The 17,458-nt window shown below is 42.7% G+C and overlaps 2 protein-coding genes across 2 annotated transcripts; both read left to right on the plus strand.

Moving 5' to 3' along the window:
- Positions 1 to 650: 650 nt before the first annotated feature.
- On the plus strand, positions 651 to 2,069 carry LOC145822708 (uncharacterized). The gene has a single exon (XM_082920497.1). The coding sequence runs from the start codon at positions 651 to 653 to the stop codon at positions 2,067 to 2,069; it is 1,419 nt and encodes a 472-aa protein (XP_082776623.1).
- Positions 2,070 to 3,721: 1,652 nt separating this feature from the next.
- On the plus strand, positions 3,722 to 4,450 carry LOC145822714 (uncharacterized). Its single transcript, XM_082920503.1, has one exon. The coding sequence runs from the start codon at positions 3,722 to 3,724 to the stop codon at positions 4,448 to 4,450; it is 729 nt and encodes a 242-aa protein (XP_082776629.1).
- Positions 4,451 to 17,458: the final 13,008 nt, after the last annotated feature.

The raw sequence follows: 17,458 nt of genomic DNA on the forward strand, positions 1-17,458 counted from the left end.
AACGTCTTTTTGTTGAGAAAGACCACCGTGACCGCATCATCGACTCAATGGGTTTAGAGATCACTGAGCTTCGCACCCAATTGATGAAGTTCATGGCGGCCCCAGTGGAGCCAAGAAAATCTGTTGGTGGACCATCGCAGAGGAGATGTACCCCTTCTTCCCCTCCGCCTCGCAAAGAGCACTGCAGCCGTGGCCCAACTAGTAGAGAGCGTAGCCGGCCGATTCCGGTATTTAGTGACGGGGCCAGCAATAGGACGAATAACCTACAAAAAAACAACCCACGAGAGAATTCTCATAAAAGGCAAAGGACCGTTAGCCGCCTATCTGAAACCTCTCATTGTCGTCGCGACGAGCGACCACACGATTTGAGAAGTTGGCTGAATGATAACAGAGAAGAGGCGCGACGGCTATGCAGGAAAGGAGAACATTGACGAGCTAGGGAGGAGGAACGCCGGCTCAATAGGGAAAGAGACTAGTTGGATCGGTCCATACACCAACAAGAGCGCCGTGCTCTAGACCGGTTGGTGTCCACCCCCTTCTCTCCAGAGATAGAAGCTGTAGAACCTCCACGGAAGTATAGCCCGCCGAAATTCATTCTCTATGATGGCAAGACGGACCCTTTGACCCACATCAGCCATTACCGCTAGATGATGTCCATCTGGAACCGCAACGACGCACTCATGTGCAAAGTCTTCCCTTCTAGCCTTGGAGAACTTGGCCTCCGATGGTTTGACAAACTCCTTAATGGCTCGATTTATGACTGGACGCAGCTCTTTGAGGCGTTCTTAGCCCGATTTGTCTCCAACAACAGAGTCCCAAAGCAGTTAGATACTTTGTTCAATATCCGAAAGGACAGGAAAGAGACCCTACGCCAGTACGCGCGACGGTATTGGGAGGAGTATGGTGATTTGGAGGAAAATGTTTGCAGTGAACAATTGGCCGTGCTATACTTCAAGCAAGGCCTACCCCCTTCGTACAAGCTAAGGCAGTCGTTGACGAAACGACCTGCCCCCACCATGAAGGATTTGAGGGCTCGTATAGAGCAACAAGCTCGTGTGGAAGATGACGCTGCTTCAGTACATGTTGCGGTTGCTGAAGAAGAAGTCAGACCGCCTAAGACTGAGCAGCCAATGAGGGATGAGCAGCGCAAGAACTATGGCCAAAGGAACCGCTCCACAGCAGAAAACGATGAAGAAAGGGCCAAGTCTTATGAAGGCATCACCACCGTCTTCAAAGAGCCAATATACAGGCTCGTCGAGAAACTTAAAGGGGAAACCTTCTTTGTCTGGCCAGCTAAGATGCCTGGAGACCCTGCTCGGCGCAATCAGACACTGCGTTGCACCTGTCATCAAGAGAAGGGACACAAGACGCAAAATTGCAGAGCTCTCAAACAACACTTAGAGGACTTAGTTATAGCAGGACACCTCCAACAATGGATAGACGTTGATAAGACGAGGGAAAAGCAAGGACTAGACCAAGCCCCTCCTGAAGAGAACCATGCCCCGAGGTTGGTCATCAACGTTATCCATGGAATGACTGACCCCGAAAGAGAAAACACCATTCGAGGAGAAATCCAACGAGCTACCCACATTCAACAGGTAATGTCGGTAGGACCTCCTCCTAAAAAGTCCAATACGGAAGCCAAACCTTCTCGGTTTAACGTTGTGTTCACTGAGAAGGACCTAGAGAGAATCCAACACCCCCACACCGATGCCCTCATTGTTACAGTTGGTGTGGCGAACAAGTTCGATGTGAAGCGAGTCTTGATTGACCAAGAAAGTGCAGCAGACATCATGTATTATGAGCTTTTCAAGAAACTTGGCCTCAGTGAGCAACACCTGACACCTGCCACCTCCCCTTTAGTTGGCTTTAACTCGCAAATAGAATGGCCGCTCGGCCGAATAACTTTGCCTGTCATAGCTAAGTCCAAGGTGGTCTCTGTTGACTTCTTGGTGGTAAACACCCCATCTCCGTACAATGCTATCTTGGCCAACCTTGGATTCACCAGATGGAGGCAGTCCCTTCCACCTATCACCAACTCGTTTGCTTTCCAACCAAGTATGGAGTAGAGGAGATCCGCGGAGACCAAGTGGCTGCCAAACACTGCTTTATTACCGCCATGAAAACCAAACAAGTTTGCGACCAAGTGCAGATGGTGGAAGTACCTGACCAGCCAGTATTGGAAGACGTCAGCGGAGTGCCGACCGAGAAGATGGTAGAAGACCTAGAGACGGTCTTGGTAGAAGAAGGAAACCCAGACAAGTTCTTCCTGCTCGGCACTTCCCTCACTGTTGGAGAGAAAGAGCAATTATTGGCTCTCTTCCGTAAAAATATCGAAGTGTTCGCCTGGTCAGCCTATGACACTCCTGGGTTGGACCCCAATTATGCTTGTCATCGACTTAACGTCCAATTAGGAGCGCGGCCGGTTGTCCAGAAAAGTAGACGGTCATCCACACAACATACCGATGCAGTGATCGAAGAGGTTGACAAACTTTTAGCTGCTAGAGTCATTCGAGAAGTGCAGTACCCAAAGTGGCTGTCCAACACCGTCGCGGTGAAAAAGAAGAATGGAAAATGGAGAGTCTGCGTTGATTTCACTAGCCTTAACAAAACTTGCCCCAAGGATAGCTTCCCCCTTCCACGAATAGATCAACTTGTTGACGCAACAGCTGGACATGAGCGCATGAGCTTTCTAAACGCCTATAGTGGCCACCACCAGATCCCCATGTTCAGTCCTGACTAGGAGAAAACGACTTTCATCAACCCTAGAGGCACTTATTGCTACAAAGTGATGCCCTTCGGCTTGAAGAACGCTGGTGCGACCTACCAGTGAATGGTCACCAAAATGTTCAAGGACCAGCTCGGTAAAACCATGGAAGCAAACATTGATGACATGGTCGTCAAAAGCAAGTTGGTCGAACACCATCTAAGGGACCTTGAGCAAGTGTTTAGAATTCTAAAGACTCACAAGCTTCGACTAAACGCTTCAAAATGTGCCTTTGGAGTAGGATCAAGGAAGTTCTTGGGGTACATGGTGACTAGGCAGGGCATTGAAGCCAACCCCGACCAAATCAAAGCCCTCCAAGACCTCAAAGCGCCTACAAAGGCTAAGGAACTCCAGAAACTTGCTGGCATGGCTGCAGCACTTAACTGTTTCAATAGTCGGTCCTCTGATCGGATGAAGCCCTTCTTCCAACTTCTAAGAAAGAAAAGCAGTTTTGAATGGGGAAGCCAGTGCTCTGAAGCACTAGAAGATTTGAAGAAGTATTTGTCCTCTCCTCCCTTTCTATCTACACCCGTCGCCAATGAAGAGCTTTTCCTTTACTTGGCTGTTTCTAATCATGCTGTTAGTGCAATGCTGGTCAGAGAGGATGGAAAGGAGCAAAAACCAGTGTATTATGTTAGCAAGACCCTCTTAGATGCCGAAACTAGATACTTGCCATTGGAGAAATTGGCATATGCCCTATTAATTGCCTCTAGGAAGCTTATTCACTACTTTCAAGGACATACCATCAACGTCCTCGCTGAATTCCCCCTCAAGTCGGTGTTTAGTCGAGCAAATTTCTCAGGCTGAACAGCAAAGTGGGCGGTGGAGCTTGGAGAGTTTGATATCAAGTTCCAACCTCGAACAGCAATCAAAGCTCAAGTCCTGGCAGACTTTGTTGCAGAATTCACCCCGGGACCAGCTGTCCCCTCCGAAGGGAGCTCGGCTTTGGTCACTATGATTTTCCAGCATAAAGGGCAATCCCCAGCCGAAGCATGGAAACTTTTTGTTGCAGACGTATGGAAGCTGTTTGTGGACGGTTCTTCTAACCAAAAAGGGTCAGGGGCAGGAGTTGTCCTTATTTCTCCTGAAGGATTCATGTGGGAGCAAGCCATTCGATTGGGCTGGAAAGCTTCTAACAATGAAGCAGAGTATGAAGCTCTACTAGCCGGCCTGCGAAGTGCCGAACACTTCAACGCGGAGGAGCTACTCGTCTTTAGTGATTCCCAATTAGTGGTCAACCAACTCTCTGGAGTTTACGAGGCTCGCGATGAGCGGATGGCCACTTATGCGGAACAGGCCAAAAATTTGATCCGAAAGCTCCAAGCCATCAGAGTCGAGAAGATTGGCCGAGAAGGAAATGGTCATGCTGATGCTTTAGCTTGCCTGGGTTCCTCGGTTGACTCCAGAGACGGTCGCAAAATATGGGTGGAATATGTACCCCAACCAAGTATTCAACTAGCTGAAATGGTCCTCTGCACTGACTTGGGCCCGAGTTGGATGGACCCACTCTTGGCCTTCTTAAAGAATTGCACCCTTCCTCAGGACAAAAAAGAAGCGCACAAGACAAGGCATAGAGCTGCTCGGTTTTGGGTCTCCCCATCTGGCAAGCTTTACAAGAAGTCCTACATGGGGGCCTTATCTGCTCTGTGTTCATCCAAGTCTAGTGGAAGATGTGCTTTATGAGATCCATGATGGAATCTTTGGGAGTCACATTGGTAGTCGGTCCTTGGCATAGCGAGCCCTAACACACGGGTATTGGTGGCCGCGCATGCAGAAGGAGGCCCAACAGTATGTCCATAACTGCGACAAGTGCCAAAAGTTTGCTCCTCTCATTCACCAGCTAGCCAAAGCTCTAACCCCCCTCACCAGTCCTTGGTCATTCGCTCAGTGGGGCTTAGACATTGTTGGACCATTAGCTAGAGGAACTGGGAATAAAAGGTTCTTCATCGCTGCAGCTGACTACTTCACCAAGTGGGTGGAGGTGGAGGCCTTGTGCAATATCAAAGAAGCAGACACTAAGAGGTTTGTTTGGCGTAATGTTGTGACTCGATTTGGCATTCCCAGAGTCCTTCTCTCTGACAACGGTACACAATTTGATGGCAAGATCTTCAGGAGATTTTACGCTGACTTGAAGATAGAGTTCCGAAACTCCACTCCGGCCTACCCACAGGGCAATGGCCAAGCTGAAGCGTCCAATAAGACGATCATTGACGGGATAAAAAAAAAGCGTCTTGAAAAAGCCAAGGGCAAATGGGTGGAAGAGATACCGAATGTCCTCTGGGCTTACCGAACTACTCCTCGTCGGTCAACCGGTGAGACACCTTACTCTCTTACCTATGGGATGGAAGCAGTCATCCCTTTGGAGGTTGGCCTTCCTACCATCCGTTCTGAGATCTTTGAGCCAACAGACAATGATGAAGCCATCGCCCAAGCTCTGGACATGGCCGAAGAATGTAGGGAAGCTGCCCTCATCCGATTGGCGGCTTACCAGCAGCAACTCACTAAGAGCTTCAACAAGCATGTGCGTCCAAGGCAATTCCTACCAGGTGACTTGGTACTCAGGAAGGTAATGGATCACAAGAAAGTTCCTGGAGAAGGGAAACTCGATGCTAACTGGGAGGGGCCCTACAGGGTTACTTCAGCACTTGGCAATGGCGCATACCACCTGGCTGACTTATCAGGGAAGGCAATCCCTAGACCATGGAACGTCGCCAACCTAAAGAAGTACTTCCAGTGATGTGATTCTTAAGATGAAGTACTTACGGTAATGTATTTCTCAGAACATGCCTTGATGTAATCAAAAGTTACAAGTATCAATGAATGAAAATTTATTTTACAGTTTGTTCTTATTTACTTGTGTCGTACATTTATGCTCGGTGGAGCACATTGGCTACGGGTCTTAACTTAAGCCAATCCCGGATGCTCAACCCTTTGGTTGGAGTGGGGTGCCAAGTGGTATAACTTGGTGGAATTTGTGCCAAGTAACGTTACTTAACGCACGGTCCATATTCACAATTCGCGCTCGTAGAAGGGTAGAATTACACTCTACGAGGGGTTAAATCACGCCAAAACCTGACCATGTCAGGTGGCAGCCGAACAATATGATAAAAAACTTTCACAATTTTTTCTCTACCAAGGCACGAAGCATGGTCTGACCGAACAGACAACCTTCTGAGCCACAGAGCTCATGCTCGGCTGGGGGCATCAAAAACTCACTCAATTTTTTCTAAGGCTCGAAGCCTGATCAGACCGAACAGATGGCCTGCTAGGCCACAGAGCCTCTGCTCGGCCGGGGGTAAACATTACATACAAGCAAAAATTGAAGATAAGCAGTTCAACACTTGCGAAAATGTAAGAACGATTGCATCGAAGTAAAACTGCAATTACAAAAAAGAGTTCGGCCTTACAAAAGAAAAGGTCCAGCCAGCCGAACTTCAAGACAAATAAAAAAGTACAAGTTGCAAGTTTAACACTTGGCAAATTTAGAAGATACTTCATTACAAAAGGGAGCTCGGTTTATATCATAGCCTGTCCAACCGAGCACTAAAACAAAAGTTGAAGATACTTCATTAACTTCCAAGTTTCATTACAAAAAAACTACTAAAGCAGAAGTAAAAGTAAAAACTCGAGGCAACCTAACAACTTACTCCTCGCATTGCTCCTCCTCGTCGTGTCCATTCTCACGGTGCTCCTCCTCTGTAGGATTGACAGTCTGCCTAACTAAGGAAGAGCTCGGCAAGAAAGGAGAAAGGCCAGAAGGATCAACATCCGTAACTCCATCCCCCTGAGGCCTTCTCATCCTAACCCTTGCAACGGTCTTCGAAGGGATTGGGATATCATCAATATCATAAAGAGGAGAAGCCTCTTCCACCTTAGCAGCGCGCAGAGCCCCAGTCCAACCCTTAGTAAAGATCTTGTCCCTCTGCTTCAAAATCTCCTCCGAATAGGTCTTTTCGGCCTCGTCATAGCCCCTCTGTTCGGCCTCGTCCACCATCCCTTGATAATTAGCCTTTAAAGACTTCAGAGCAACATCGGCATCTGCAGTCCTCCGCTCGGCCATGAACATCAGTGCTTCAGCCTTCTTCTTTGCATCTTCCATCTCCTTTAGATCCTCTCCGGCCGCCTTCAAGGACATATCAGCATCAGCCAACATGTGGATTGTCTTAACCTTCTCTTGCTCCTCACGATGCCGCCTTTCATCCATGATGTGCATCCTCTGAATACATTGCACCAAACCAAAATGTCATATTCTCAACAACCAAATTTAAGTAAATGACAAAGACATAAAAGAAGACTTACTGCGGTTAACATCTGCACCAAACCCTTGATCAACACGTCGCTTGAAATGTTTTGCTCCGCCATATCCAAAGGTAACAACAATGTCGTTGATAAGTCAAAGGCCAAGTCGCTTGAGTAGATTGTGTTGTCCGATGTAGTGATTGCTCGGCCGTTATGCTCCAAGGGAGGCACCCATTCTTCAACTGAGCCCTGCTCATTAGAACCCCCAGCAACTTCTTTACCTTTGGACCTCTTCCTCTTTGAGGTCCTATCAGCAGGAAGAGCAAGAGTAGCAACGGAAGGAGGAGGAATAACAACATGCTTTTTTCCACCCTTAGGCCTCTCAATTGGTGGAGAAGAAACTCGTGTGTCGACCGTTGAAACAGCTAGAAGGTCTTCATCATCGGATCTAAAGACTAAGGCATCAAGATTGAGCTCTTGGCGACGAGCCATTTCGCTTGCTAAGTCTGGCGACGGAGAGTAGCCTCTACTGAGTGATCCACTTGATGAACAAACAACAGCGGAAGAGGAAGCTCCGGTGGTATGACCAACTTGTTCTTCGGTTTCAATCTCAAGTGAGTCCCTCGCGAAGTTGTTTACTTTGGGTTTCCATTGGATGACATGTCTGTAAGTTCGCACATAGTTAAGCAAATGTGAGGCCGACCGATCTTCGTACCTTAGTACAACTTTGATATCCCTCGGATGCTCTTTCTCTGGCCTCCTTTTTAGTTTCTTTGAACCTGCAAGTACGAACAATAACACTTAAAAAAAAAAAATCACAGGCGATAAGCGAATGGATAAAAGGAAGCTAAAATAAAGAATGACCTGGGTGGCCGTTCTCTCGTGGAACCCTCTTCGATCGGCCCACCTCCTCGGCCGCAAACTCCCAATTACCTCCGACTTGAAGGAAATCAGAGCAATGCATGTCATTATCAGGAAGTTCAGTAACGAGTTGGAGGTCCAACGACCGAACTTTGACATAATAGGTTTTACCACCTTTATTACAACACAAGGAGTAGCAATGAAGGATATCCCAAATACCCAAGTCCAAGTCTAAGAGGTCGTTCAAGACCGAGACACCGTTTACCACTCTAAATGTGTTCATTGATATTTGCATTGGTGTAAGTTCGAAATAAGAAAAGAATCGACACAACAAAGGGTTCAACGGAAACCTAGCACCCCCCTCTACGATGGAGGCAATTGAGAAGGGCATTGTGGTGCTCATACACAACCGATCCGCATCTACCGCCGCCAATGTCAATGTGACATCATTGGGAATGTTATATCTTCGGCGGAACTCATCCATTCCTGCCGGGGTGTCCACTAGGTTCCGAAACTTACCCATGGGAGGTGCAACGTTCCACCAAACAACTACACTAAGGATGACTTGCAAGGTTGGAGGTACAATGGCCGACCAAGTAATCGTATGCTAGACAACTCTTAATGTTACACTTAGCCAAAAAAGTAATGGTGAAAGTGGAAAATAAATACATGGATTCTATGACTTACGGTGTCAAAATCAAGAGGAACTTGATGGCAAGCGTCTCCAATGAAGCAATCCCACTGTGGCAACCAAGAGAAAAATTGTGAGTTGCAAAAAAAAAAAAAAAAAGAAGATAAATAAAAAGGATAAATAAATAACAGTGGAGGACTTACAAAACAGTGTCAACAACATGAATCAGTAATTTACAGTGGCAAACCCACTGCGATGGATGGAGTATTTTTGGTGAAAAAGCAGCTTTGGAATAGAGGCACAAGAAACAGTGCTACAAGCCATGGGTGACGAGACAGTGGTGGGTTCATTCCATCGAAAATGCACTGCGCAAGACACCGGAGAAGCCTGGACCAACGTGAAATAGAGAAGAGATTGGTCTCTCTGACTTGAAAGTCTAAAGAGAGGAAATGGGAAAACCAAAACGTTGGAGGAAGGTATCAACTTTCTGAAAAGAAATTCAAAATTTATAAGAAGAGTCCCATGGTCAAGCTCTCATATTTTAAAAATTGTTTTAAAGTTCCAACGAAAGAAAGCGTGAGAATAAAAACAAAGTCAGAGCTTTGTTCCAAAAATGGGTACTGTTGCACCTGGAGTCAAAAAGTGAGGCAGCAAGGAAATGGACAAAATGAGTCTGGAAATTCAAATTTCTAGAGTAAGAAAGTGTTAAATAAGGTGGGTTTGCTTGTTTTCAAGAAAAACTTTGAATTGGGCTTGCTTTTACATCACGTTGGCAGCTCCCAAACTAATCAAATAAGGACGCGTGATGGCTCGACAGTCGGAGTGAGTACATTAGACAGGGCCGAGCTTAAGGTTCGGCGACAAGACCAAGATCACGGACAACCGAGCTGCGGTGCTCACGGACGGGTCAACTGAAGCACTTCAGACCGAGCTAAAGGACATTATTTCAAGGTGGTGCACAAATCAAGTTCCATTTCCAGCTTTGGTAGTTCTGTAAACGGTTTGCGCCTTCAAATAAGCAACGTATCACTTTGCTCTACGGATACATTTGATTCATTGGATGCCAGTACTGAAGATGATGGTGGCCAGCCAAACGCGACTCTGAAAAGATGTAACCGAGCACAAATTGGAGATCACTAAGCAGCGTGAAAGCTGGTGCGAACCAACCTATGGAGTAACGGCAACCAACTGAACTCATTCGTCGACGACGATGAACCAAGCTAGCGACCGAGCTGTGAATTTAATGTGATGCTCCTCTAAGGCCGAGCAATGGCAAACCCATGGCTGAACAACAGTCCAACCGAACAACAAAGGCCACGGAAGAAATATGCTGCTGGACATGAAGAAAGATGATGACGAAACACGAATGAACCAAGCAAAAATGGAGGAAGCCGAATAACACAGAACAAGAATTGGAAGACCGAAATAAAAAGATCGAATTGAGCAGATGTCGTGTGTAAATTAAGTGGAGTTGCTCGGCCCATTAAATGTCGGAAAAGGGTCGACCAAGCAGCAAAGATAACCGACCAAGTTGTAACATGCATGAGGTAGGCCAAGCTAGGTGTGAGTAGAATCTATGGACTAAAATGAATCGAAGTTGCGCTAGGCTGAACAAGACGCAAGTCTGACCGAGCTACGACGCTCACGAGCAAACCAGCCAAAATATTTCCAACCGAGCAGCAGTCAAAGACATGGCCAACCAAGCTCGGAAGGGATGAGCGGGATCATGAAGAGCTACGACGTGTAGAGGGCTGTGGGCCCATTCAAATTGAAAACTACTGATATCCACTCTTAACAATGATGTTTAATTCCCGAATATGAAATGGCCTACAATGGACCAGTCACGCACAAACAAATTGAGCAGAGGAGATGAAGTATGGACTGAACAAAGTGCAGCATGATCGAGATATTTCGAAATAAGTCAAAGAGCTCCATCGATTGGGCAATAGACAGCCTTCATAAACTCTGTCAAAACCGAACAAAAAAGGTGGCCAAGGAAGAAAAGTGCTTTTGGATATAAAGAAAGTCGATAACCGACCAAGGAAGAAAAATAATGTTAATTATGGCCGAACAGAGTAAAGGAATGAGACTTGGTCGACCAAGCATAGAGGCCGCCAACAATTTCTTACAAGTGGGACCGAACAAACAGAGAATGTTTTTCAAATAAGGACAGAACAAATGTATTAAATAATGTTGAGTTGCTCGGCCTCCAACACCTTGCTCGGTTAACCAACGTGCAAACCAACCTAGCAAAAATATTCATACTATGATCAAAGCATGAAAGTCAGCACATGGTCCACCAAACTTTTCCATGGCAAGCTTAAAAGTTTGATTAAGTGGAGCACCAAATTTGTAGGCCCTACGCCAATTTCACCAAGAGCAACACAATGTCAAGTCCCCAGCAAATCATATTTATGTGTTATTACCATGCATGGCATCAAGGTAGGGCCCACAAAACATTACCCATCAACATTATCAAGAACAAATTAGAAATTGACTATGTTATGGCACGCTTGGCTTACTTTGAAGCACGTTGTTTTGCTCGGTTCAGTTGTCCAACTTTAGAAATATATATATATATATATATATCAAAAAAAAAATGTGTATACATATGTTTTTAAAAATAAAAAATAAATAAATAAAAAAAAATTGTATACATATATTTTTAAAAAATATATATATATATATAATTTTTTGTGTATATATATATTTTAAAAAAAAATTGTGCATATATATATTTTTAAAAATAAAATAAAAATTTGAGTATACATATATTTTTTTTAAAAAAACAAATAAATAAATAAATTTTTTTTTTGTATATGTATATTTTTTCTAAGTCAAGCAACAACGCGCAGCCAACTGAAGAGCACCAAGCTAGACAATTACAAGGCTAGTGAAGATACACGTTTAGTTTGGGGGCACAACCGAGCTACGAAATATTGGGCAGACGCAAACGTTGGGCCAAACAATAATTTTGAATCCAACTCACGAAGCTCAAATTAAGTTGTGATCAACCAAACTTCGAAGTTTGTGACAGAATTGGCTTTCGTTTCGCCAAACGTAAGCGCAAGCCTCGGGGCAAATGAAGTGGCTAAAAATTAATCAAGTCTTGGTGCTAGGCCCAATGCGATGCTCACTCCGAGGTTGAGCTAGGTTGGACCTCGACCCTATGGCCAACACTTGCTCCGAAGCAAGACAATCATAGGAGCTCGACCAAATGTACGAATGTCACTCCAAAGTGGGCCGAGCAACACGGTGGACCTCCTGGACAGACAGCCAACCACTCCGAAGTAGGTTGAGTAACATGTTGAACCTCCTGGATGGACAGACAACCACTCCGAAGTGGGCTGAGCAACATGTTGGACCTCCTGGTTGGACAACCATTCTAGAGTAGGCCAACTCAAAGAAGGCCAATTCACTGAAGATCTTTCTTGGGCCCACAAGAGACAAACAACTCTACTCCTCTCCCTCTGTATGAACAGAACGTGGAGACTTAGAGATGCAGAGGGACAAGGTACATATATGACAGACCTGCATCTGAATAGCAGGCGGAGTGGTCGTCCTCCTCTAATGAGAGATGTCCGCTAATGAGACAAACAAAATAGACCTATACCCGAGTGTCAGGCGGAGTGGTCGTCCTCTTCCAATGGGAGACGACCACGAATAAGACACATTGGACAGATGGCGGAGAGAGAAGGACTTGAACGACAAACAACCTTCTCCTATAAAAGGTGAACACTATTCACTCTCAAGGTATCCGAAATCCACACACTTAACACATATACACTCTTTGTATTCTCTCTTCTCTCTTCTTCCTCTCCCTAAGTCCCTGACTTTACCATCGGAGGGGTTTCCGACCAAACCCCGATCGGGCAGCCTCACCGTTTGTTATTCTGTGCAGATCTTCAATTCCCAAAGCCTGCTGTTCATCCACAAAGTTCAACCCTTCTTCATAGTGCAGAAATCACCCCCGCACACTAAAAATAAAAAAATACAAAAAATAAAAAATTCAATTTCTAAAAAATTAAAACAAAACACACTAATTGAGTTCCGATTTAAAATATGTTTTCCATCTGAATAGCAACACTTGGGAAGAACATCACAATGCAAATTTGCACTACTACTGTCGTGACAATTTAGCTAGGGTTGGCAATTTCCTATACTGGACACATATAGGAAATGCTACCCCGGATTAATTAACTGTTGAAAGATGGCTTTGAAAAAAATTTATTTTTTTGTTAATTTTGAGCATTAATTAAGGTGAGATTTAAGCATTATTTTTAACGTTTTTCATTGGGTTCATATTTAATATCGCGTAGTGAATAAAATCGTGTATTTGGTTGCTCAAAACCATTTCCGGACAAATGAGAATTCAACTCACGTTTTCGAGTTCGTGAAAATGGCTTTAGATGGGTTTCCTACATATTTCTGAAATATACTTGTCCCACATTGGAAAGGCTTATGGATTTGTGTGGGTTTATATACTCTAGCTTGGGATACTTAAGATACTTGGGATGAGCCCTAAAGGATACCCAAGTTTGTGGAAGGGTGAGGTTACGAGTAAAGTGGGCTAGACCCATTGCACCCAAAACAAAAACCACACGCGCACCACCACCATCTAGTCGAGCGGCCTGACCTAGACGCATGGTGTGAGGTTGAGTTGGGCTTGTCCGGCCCAATACTTATCTTTTTGGGCCAAAAACTTTTGTAATTTGTTTATTTATTTTTAATTTTGGTTTCAAAATTCAAAATAAATTGGTCTAGGTTTTTTCCTTCACCAAAACAGATCCCTAACGAGTTCAGACCCACTCGAAACTGAATCTGTCCAACTAGTTGCCTATCCGTTGGCACCTGTTCGAACAGCCACCATTCCTCCTATAAAAGGCCAGCCTTCCAGCAATTCAGGGATCAATTTTTTCCCTCAGAATTTCGTCATTCTCCTTCTATTCTTCTATGTGTTTCTGCATCTATTCTACATTTAATTTTTAGGAAGAAAGAGAAACAGTCACAACAGAATTTTGGTTTGCCAGACTTGATTTTATAGTGCTACAAATTCAAGTGTTAGTCGTTGCATCCTAGGAAGTAGACGCCACTTAAAACTTAAAGCACCGAAGCAAAGGCGAAATCTACTTTAAGGAGATTGTGTCCAACACAAACCTCGATTTTAATTTTTGTAAGCATTTAATTTGGAATTTAATTTATATAATTATTTTCTGAAGTATTTTATTTTGTTGTTTATTTTATATATTTAATTTACACACACACACCACTGTGGGAATAACAATCTTAAAGTAGATTCTTCGGTTTTCATTTATTTCTGTGTTAGGCAGACGAATATTTTGTTTCGGAAAATTAAATAATAGTAATATAATGTTTAATGATTTATTTGATAACATAGTAGCAATATACTGTTTATCATTGAAATTTTATTACAAAATATTATTCTGTATATTTTGTGTGTAAATTCTGTAAATTCTTTTTTGTATAAAGTTGTGATTGGTGTCTTATTATTTCGTCAGAATTATGGCAACTGAAATAAACGGTACTGAGACTGTAATTACTCTGATTCCACACCTGTTGTGCCAGTGATGACTCCAGCAATATTGGTAAATCATTGGGAGAAACCAGAAAAATTCAATGGAAATTATTTTAAAAAATGGCAACAAAAGATGATGTTTATCTTACTACATTGAATTTGGCTCGCTTCACTCATGAAAAAGCACCGGTACTGAACGAAGGAGAAACTGACCAGCAAGTGGTTATCGCAGTCGATGCATGGAAACATGGTGGCTCTGTTTGGTACAGCTTTGGAACTAATGTTCCAGAGCTTATTTTGCATATGATGTTTGTTTAGGTGTTTCAAATCATAATTCCGCATTCACTTTTGAAAACGCGATAGAAAGCGAGAAAATTTGGACTAACTGGACATCCCATCGGTCGTTCGGCTGGTTGACCGGAACAGTACAAAATTTATTTATTTTTATTTTTTTTTTGCAATTGACATATGTTAATTTTTATATATTTTAAAAAATATTTTCCAAAATTTTAAAAAAAAATTATGTGCTTTAATAGAATTTTGAGTTGTATGTTTTGTTATGAGTTGTAAGTTTTTGTATCAAATATCACATCAAAAATTCCTCACTCAATTCAAAACTCTTTTCAAAACTCTTTCACCAAACAAATTTTTCACACTCAAATCATAATTCCAAAACTCGCAAACTCAAAATACAACTCTCACTTTCAAATCATATTTAGAAAGCTCTACCAAACACAACCGGTGATTTTCTGTGTCGGAATTATATCCTCAATGGGTTGAACAATACACTGTATAATGTGTATAGTGTCAAAAGCACTGTTAAAGAATTGTGGAAATCTCTAGATCATAAATATAAGACAGAGGATGCCAGTACAAAAAAATTTATTGTCAGTCGTTTTTTGGATTTTAAAATGATAGATTCCAAGACAATTGTTAGCCAGGTTCAAGATCTCCAATTAATTCTCTATGACATACATGCGGAAAGGATGGTTCTTATTGAATATTTACAAGTAGCGGCAATCATTGAAAAATTGCCATAATCCTAGAAAGAATTCAAGAATTATTTGAAACATGAGCGCAAGGAGATGAAATTAGAGGAACTGATAGTGCGGCTCGGGATTAAGGAAGACAACCATGGTTTCGACAAGAAGTTAGGAAACCATGTCATGCAGGCTAAAGCAAATGTTGTGGAACATGGACAAGGGTCAAAGTTCAACAACAAGAAGCGGAAGCATGTTGGCAATGGTCCCAAACAAGGATCCACTAGTAAGATCAACAATGGGTTCAACAAGAGGTTCAAAGGAAAGTGTTTTGTATGTGACAAAGATGGACATCGCGCTAAGGATTGCCACGTTCTCAAGGATGGAGGGAGTTCAAGCAAAAAGCCAGCACAAGCCAACATAGCCGAGGATTTTTATCTTTCCGATGGAGTGGCAGACATCAATGTTGCTGCAGTAGTCTCTGAAGCAAATTTGGTGGGCAATCCCAAGGAGTGGTGGGTGGATACTGGAGCAACTCGCCATATTTGTGCAGATAAAAATATGTTCACAACCTACAAAGTAGTGGAAAATGGGGAACAGCTTTTTATAGGAAACTCCTCCACTTCAACTGTGGAAGGATAAGGAAAGATCATGCTAAAAATAACCTCGAAAAAAGAACTCACTCTTAACAATGTACTTCATGTGCTAGAGATTCGCAAGAATTTGATTTCTAGGTCATTGTTAATCAAGAATGGGTTTAAATTAGTCTTTGAATCTGACAAGGTTGTACTCTCCAAAAGTGGCATGTATGTGGGGCGAGGTTATATGAGTGATGGGCTTTTTCAGCTCAATGTAAATATTGTTGTACCAAATTTGGCTATTAATAATAAGAACACATATTTTGTTATATTGCTGAATCTTCTTTTTCATGGCATGGTAGATTAGGACATGTTAATTTTAATTCTTTGCGTAGACTTGTTGCTTTGGAATGTTTACCAAACTTAGAGTTTGATCCTAATTATGAATGTGAGATTTGTATTGAGGTAAAACTAACTGAGGCAACACTCACTAAGGCATCATTTAATAAAGTAGAAAGAAGTACTGAACCTCTAACTTTAATTTACACAGATATCTCTGATTTAAAATTTGTTCAAACTAAAGGAGATAAGAAGTACTTTATTACTTTTATTGATGATTGCACTCGATATTGCTATATTTACTTGTTGAGAAGTAAAGATGAAGCCTTAGAAGGTTTTAAGCAATATAAACTTGAGGTTGAAAATCAACTTGGCAAAACTATTAAGGTAGTAAGGAGTGACAGAGATGGTGAGTATGATGCACCATTTGAGGAATTTTGTTCTGAATATGGTATTATTCACCAAACCACTGCACCCTATTCTCCTCGGTCAAATGGAGTTGCTGAGAGAAAGAATCGAACTCTTAAAGAGATAATGAATGACATGTTGATTAGTTCGGGGTTACCTCAGAACTTGTGGGGGGAGGCGATTTTGTCTGCTAATTTTATCCATAACAGGGTAACCCACAAGAAACTCAATCAAACACCTTATGAATTATGAAAAAGTCGACGACCTACCTACAATTACCTCAAAGTGTGGGAGTGTTTAGCCAAGGTGGCAGTCCCTAGTCCCAAAACGACTAAGATAGGACCAAAAATTGTTGATTGTGTGTTCATTGGTTATACAAATAATAATAGTGCATACGGATTTTTAGTTCATAGATCTGAAAATCCTGATATGCATGTAAACGCTATTGTGGAGTCAAAGAATGCGTCGTTTTTTGAACACATTTTTCCATGCAAGGAAACTAAAGAGACAAGTTCAAATAAAAGAACTTTTGATAGTACTATGGGAAGCAGTGAAACCACAATGATAATGAAGCAGATGAACCTAGACGTAGCAAGAGGGCTAGGATCTCTAAATCATTTGGTCCAGATTTTCTAACATACTTATTAGAAAATGGCCTTCAAAACTTCAAGGAAGCAATGTCAAGTCCTGAAGCTCCATGGTGGAGAGAGGCTGTGAATAGTGAAATTGAATCAATACTGCAAAATCATACTTGGAAATTGGTGGATCTTCCACCAGGGTGTAAACCTCTTGGATATAAGTGGATATTCAAGAGAAAAATGAAAGCAGATGGTTCAATAGATAAATACAAAGTTAGGCTTGTTGTTAAGGGATACAGGCAGAAAAAAAGCCTTGATTATTTTGACGCCTATTCACCAGTGACAAGAATAACATTTATTCACATGTTAATTGCGATTGCAGCTTTGTATAATCTGGAAATACATCAAATGGATGTTAAAACAGATTTTTCGAACGGCGAGTTAGATGAGGAAATCTATATGGAACAACCGGAAGGGTTTTAAGTTCCCGGCCAAGAGAAAAAGGTTTGTAAACTTATCAAATCCCTTTTATGGATTAAAA

This window comes from Camellia sinensis, chromosome 1, assembly GCF_055761805.1.
Source record: "Camellia sinensis isolate YWXY chromosome 1, ASM5576180v1, whole genome shotgun sequence".
Lineage (NCBI taxonomy): Eukaryota > Viridiplantae > Streptophyta > Magnoliopsida > Ericales > Theaceae > Camellia > Camellia sinensis.